At 42.7% G+C, this 6,009-nt stretch overlaps 1 protein-coding gene across 1 annotated transcript; it reads left to right on the top strand.

The window, feature by feature from the left end:
- The first annotated feature begins 1,988 nt into the window (after nt 1-1,988).
- Nucleotides 1,989-6,009, top strand: LOC120061889 (protein NipSnap homolog 3A-like). The gene is made up of 6 exons (XM_039011667.1): nt 1,989-2,007; nt 3,920-3,981; nt 4,508-4,520; nt 4,629-4,778; nt 4,912-4,998; nt 5,933-6,009. The coding sequence occupies exons 1-6, from the start codon at nt 1,989-1,991 to the stop codon at nt 6,007-6,009; spliced, it is 408 nt and encodes a 135-aa protein (XP_038867595.1).

The following is a 6,009-nucleotide window of genomic DNA, read 5'->3' as shown; positions in this document are numbered from 1 at the left end:
TAATGAACAGTACAATAGACAGTATAACCGTTGTCATTTTTTGACAAACTACAGTTCCTATATTGAAAGGAATTATGAAATATGTACAAAATAGTCCAAAGTTATTCATGTACTTACCTGCAGAAAAGAAGACAGCCAGACAGACTAGCAAAATAGTTTTCCCAACCATGTTCGTGTGGTCTGGCCAAAAGAGATCAAATTCAACTGATAAAATAGTTGGTATAGGTCCAATTACCGAATGCAGCTCCAAAAGTACAATATAATCTCAATTATATCTCCTTTGCTTCTGTATTATCTGCGATGTGCCTTGCTCAAGGTCTGCTGTTGGTTTGGAACCTGGGGATGCTGTTGCTTGGTCATATAGTGGAGGCGCGTCTGTTTGTCTGTGAAATAATGTGACCCTGTGTTGTGTAAAGCTGATGTTTTGACGCCCCTGCACCTGACCAGCCCGCCGGCAACAGTTACAACAGAGCCGCCCTATTGTCCAGGTCTTTATTAAGGGATGAACATTCCTACTGCCTAAATATTGCTGAGCACACTAAAAACAGGGAGGGTGGCAGGTGTGCGTGACACTGGTGTTGTTGATGATGAAATGCATACATATTGACCAAGAGTTTACTATGGTACATGTTTTTAAGCTCTGAATTAAAGATTGCACATTATGTTCACTGAATTTGTCCTGATTTTGTAATATTTTGGGCCACACAAAAAATATGGTCCGGTCTTGTTTCAACCTGTATGGTAGGCTAATTTAGTTTCACTAGGCATAGAGTTGGCCGACTTACACTGGGTGTACAAAACATAAAGAACACCTGCTCTTTCCATGACATAGACTGATCAGGTGAATCCAGGTGAACCCTTATTGACGTCACTTGTTAAATCCACTTCAATCAGTGTAGATGAATGGGAGGAGACAGGTTAAAGAATGATTTATAAGCCTTGAGACAATTCAGCAAGAGAAAAGATTTAAGCGCCTTTGAACAGGGTATGGTGGTAGGTGCACCGGTTTGTGTCAAGAACTGCCACGCTGCTGGGGTTTTCACATTCAACAGATTCCCATGTGTATCAAGAATGGACATCCAGCCAACTTGAACCAACTGTGGGAAGCATTGGAGTCAACATGGGCCAGCTTCCCTGTTGAACGCTTTCGACACCTGGTAGAGTCCATGCCCAGACAAATTGAGGCTGTTCTGAGGGCAAAAGGGGAGGCTGAAACTCAATATTAGGAAGGTGTTCTTAATGTTTTTTACACTCAGTGTATATTGTCTGTGTGCTAATGCATATATGAGGCCCTCATTCCCAGAATTCTTTGAACTAGAGCAAACAAGATGATAATTCAGGGCTCATTTGTATTTTTTATTTCGAATGAACACATGACTTCAATGCGTAATCAATCAAATATTATTTGTATATTGCTTTTGTCACAGAATGCTTAATAAAATATGGACGCAAATCCTAATATTAGTGACAGAGAGGAAGAAAGCTTGAGGAATGTACTAGACTCTAGTGGAGGGGACATCTTCATCTGGATTGGTTTAATTTAGAGTATAAATTATATTACTTTATTATTACTCATAATACTTGAACTCACCAAAGTGTGGATATAAACGTCATGTCATGAAAAGTCATGACATTCAGATCAAAGGCGTCGGGTTTTTTCATGGATCATTCAACTTTTAACACCTCTCGTCTTCCGTAGTCTACAACTGCAGAACCCAACACAAAAACGGTTTACTGAACTCACCGTGGTGCTTTTGGATACATTGTAACTAACACTAGTGTTATTGCAAACCCGTTCAAACGAGATGTTTACAGTAAGAAATGCATTTCGCAGATCGTCAAGTCTAATAGAAAATATTTTTGAAAAATGGTGACGTGGTAAATTTGGACTATTGATTTGATCTACGATTATAAGGGCAAATTGATGTAATGTTTGTTCACATCAATATATTGTAGAAGTTCGCTTTTGTAACTTGATAACAATCATCATGTTTGACAAAAATCAATGTGAGTTCCAGTTTGTGCATATTACCTCAATTACCTCGACTAACCGGTGCACCCGCATATTGACTCTTTACCGGTATCCCCCTGTATATAGTCTCGTTATTATTTTACTGCTGTTCTTTAATTACTTGTTACTTGTATTTCTTATTTGTACTGCATTGTTGGTTTGGGGCTCGTAAGTAAGCATTTCACTGTAAGGTCTACACATGTTGTATTCGACGCAAGTGACTAATAATAAAATGTGATAGTCAAGCTGTAACATGCCATTGGTCTAATGGAATGTTTTGTACAATTCTACTGTATTTGAGTCCACTACATAGTAAGAGTTACCCAGCTAAAAACAAACATACCCACAACTTTAGAGAACGTTCCCTTAATTGTCTCATTAGGTCATTAACGAACGTTTTCATAAGAATGTTCCAGTAATTTGCAAGGACTATTTCCAGACCATTAACTTCATGTCAAACAGCACTTACCCAGAATGTGGTTATCATGTTCTCAGAAAATTCAATAATAATGTTCGAGAAACATTCATTGGAACGTTGCAAGAATATTCCACTGTCTAGTTCATCAACAAATACTTTTCTCATTTTGTCAGGAACCATAAACTGGTATTGGCTGTGACCATTTTATTTGATAATGCATGGATTTTAATCCGTTTTCCCAAAATACCTTTGCAGAGGTCATTACCATCACACAATAAAACATTATATTTTAATTTAAAACTGAATGACAAACACATACAACCCTCAGAAAACTGGACACATGAATGTTCAGAGACTTGTCCCGAAGCACTTCTGCGTTGGCTTGGCTGTGTGCTTAGGGTCTTTGCCCTTTTGGAAGGTGAACCTTCACCCCAGTCTAAGGTCCTGAGCTCTCTGGAGCAGGTTTTCATCAAGGATCTCTGTGTAATTTGCTCCCTTCATCTTTCCCTCGATCCTGGCTAGTCTCCCAGTCCCTGCCGCCGAGAAACATTCCCGCCAGGTTTCCTCTAGACGTGACGCTTGGCATTCAGGCCAAAGAGTTCCATCTTGGTTTCATCAGACCAGAGATTCTGTTTCTCATGGTCTAAGTCCTTTAGGTGTCTTTTGGCAAACTCCAAGCGGGCTGTCATTTGCCTTTTACTGAGGAGTGGCTTCCGTCAGACCACTCTACCATAAAGACCTGATTGGTGGAGTGCTGCAGAGATGGTTGTCCTTCTGGAAGATTCTCCCATCTCCACAGAGGAACTCTGGAGCTCAATCAGAGTGACCATCGGGTTCTTGGTCACCTCCCTGACAAAGGCCCTTCTCCCCCGATTGCTCAGTTTGGCTGGCCGGCCAGCTCTAGGAAGTGTCTTGGTGGTTCCAAACTTTTTCCATTTAAGAATAATGGAGGCCACTGTGTTCTTGGGGACCTTCAATGCTGCAGAAATGTTTTTGTACCCTTCCCCATACCTGTTCCTTGACACAATCCTGTCTCGGAGCTCTTTGGACAATTCCTTCGACCTCATGGCTTGGTTTTTGCTCTGACATGCATTGTCAACTGTGGGACCTTATATAGACAGGTGTGTGCCTTTCTAACTCATGTGCAATCAATTGAATTTACCGCAGGTGGCCTCCAATCCAGTTGTAGAAACATCTCAAGGATGATCAATGGAAACAGGATGCACCTGAGCTCAATTTAGAGTCTCATAGCAAAGGGTCTGAATAAGGTATTTTTTAATTTATTTTTTATACATTTGAAGAATTCTGAAAACCTGTTTCCGCTTTGTCATTATGGGTTATTGTGCGTAGATCGATGAGGATTACATTTTTTTTAATCCATTTTAGAATAAAGCTGTAACGTAACAAAATGTGTAAAGAATCAAGGGGTCTGAATACTTTCCGAATGCATTGTATATCTCACTATCTCCTATTGTTGTGTTACTATCTAGACAGTTATGCCCTGCTGGCCGGTGTGCGAGCATCCTTGGCTCAGGACCCCAACTGGATTGAGGTAGGTGTGTGTGTGTGTGTGTGTGTGTGTGTGTGTGTGTGTGTGTGTGTGTGTGTGTGTGTGTGTGTGTGTGTGTGTGTGTGTGTGTGTGTGTGTGTGTGTGTGTGTGTGTGTGGGAGAAATAAGAGAGAGAGCATTGTGTATTGACCCCCTGTGTTCATTTCCGTGGACCACTAATCTAGCACTAGTCTTGTAAACAACAGGATTGTTTTTTTTTGGGCAGTTACGTCTGTACACATTCCTCGTAAGTACTGGACAGTGTTTTTTTTTTTTTTTTTTACAGGAAATGAAATTGGCACTGTTTTCCCAAAGATGTGCTGAGTCTGCATTAGTGATTTCACCACTGGTTGTCCCTAACTCCCTTTCAAACAGATACACTTTAGCCAAGTAGTCTTTGCACATTACATTCATACACAAATGGTAAACAAAATCACTGTGTTCCAAGTAGGTTAAAGACCCTGTCAATACTACATTTCCCTGGCCAAGGAGTTTATGTGTGTGCTATGTGTTGTGTCACCTTACATAGTTGAATGCAGTCGGTAAACTGCTCAGGAATAAAAGTGTCTGTAAAATAGCTAAATATAAAAACGTAGGTAAAAGAGTTGGGGGTCGGTTTGGAATTGTGCATAATTGTGCATGTGTTTCAGGAGTGTATGAGTTGCGGTCCTTCCAGATGCATCCGGGGGGTCCAGCGGTGTGGGGGGAGGCCTTCCAGGCTGCAGTCAGTGCCCACGCTGCCGGGGGGCACGCCCACCTGGTGGGGGTCTTTCACAGTGAGTTTGGATGGCTCAACAACGGTACAGTGAGGACAGGGACTAGGTCAATGGTGATCAGGATGAAACGATATAATACTACATGGGTAACACTATGAGATTATAATATGAATGCAGTAGTGTGAGGTCAAATGGGATTTCTCCTTCTGTGTGCCAGTCAATGCCCTGTGGTGGTACGAGAGTCCGGACCAGCGGGCAGCGCTATGCCACAAAGCCCATGGGGATGCCAGGGTAGTGGCAGCCGGTAAACCCTTCAATTTATTCCCTTTTTAATAGTAGAAGTAGAAAATGGAAGTTTGACGGCTCTATTCAAATCAAATCAAATTTATTTATATAGCCCTTCTTACGTCAGCTGATATCTCAAAGTGTCTGTACAGAAACCCAGCCTAAAACCCCAAACAGCAAGCAATGCAGGTGTAGAAGCATGGTGGCTAGGAAAAACTCCCTAGAAAGGCCAAAACCTAGGAAGAAACCTAGAGAGGAACCAGGATATGAGGGGTGGCCAGTCCTCTTCTGGCTGTGCCGGGTGGAGATTATAACAGAACATGGCCAAGATGTTCAAATGTTCATAAATTACCAGCATGGTCAAATAATAATAATCACAGTAGTTGTCGAGGGTGCAGCAAGTCAGCACCTCAGGAGTAAATGTCAGTTGGCTTTTCATAGCCGATCATTAAGAGTATCTCTACCGCTCCTGCGGTCTCTAGAGAGTTGAAAACAGCAGGTCTGGGGCAGGTAGCACGTCCAGTGAACAGGTCATGGTTCCATAGCCACAGGCAGAACAGTTGAAACTGGAGCAGCAGCACGGCCAGGTGGACTGGGGACAGCAAGGAGTCATCATGCCAGGTAGTCTTGAGGCATGGTCCTAGGGCTCAGGTCCTCCGAGAGAGAGAAAGAAAGAAAGAGAGAAAGAGAGAATTAGAGAGAGCATACTTAAATTCACACAGGACACCGGATAAGACAGGAGAAGTACTCCAGATATAACAAACTGACCCTAGCCCCCCGACACATAAACTACTGCAGCATAAATACTGGAGGCTGAGACAGGAGGGGTCAGGAGACACTGTGGCCCCATCCGATGATACCCCCGGACAGGGCCAAACAGGAAGGATATTCACATTTTAGTTTCTATCTGCACTCTTCTAAATGTACCCCCCCCCCCCCCCCCCCCCCCACAGTGAGGGAGAGTGTGACCTACCTGGGGTCGCAGATGAACAAACTCATGTTCCCCTGCCCCCACTCTCCCCTCAAGTGA

Source organism: Salvelinus namaycush, chromosome 17 (genome assembly GCF_016432855.1).
Source record: "Salvelinus namaycush isolate Seneca chromosome 17, SaNama_1.0, whole genome shotgun sequence".
Classification (NCBI taxonomy): Eukaryota; Metazoa; Chordata; class Actinopteri; order Salmoniformes; family Salmonidae; genus Salvelinus; species Salvelinus namaycush.
The sequence above is the reverse complement of the archived record's forward strand: the minus strand, read 5'-3'. Positions and strand labels throughout refer to the sequence as shown.

Bases quoted from the DNA above. Each gene is read 5' to 3' on its own strand.
- LOC120061889 (XM_039011667.1), top strand. The intron at 4,779-4,911 runs GTACAGTGAGGA...TCTGTGTGCCAG, and splicing joins GTTTGGATGGCTCAACAACG to TCAATGCCCTGTGGTGGTAC. The intron at 4,999-5,932 runs GTAAACCCTTCA...CCCCCCCCACAG, and splicing joins TGCCAGGGTAGTGGCAGCCG to TGAGGGAGAGTGTGACCTAC.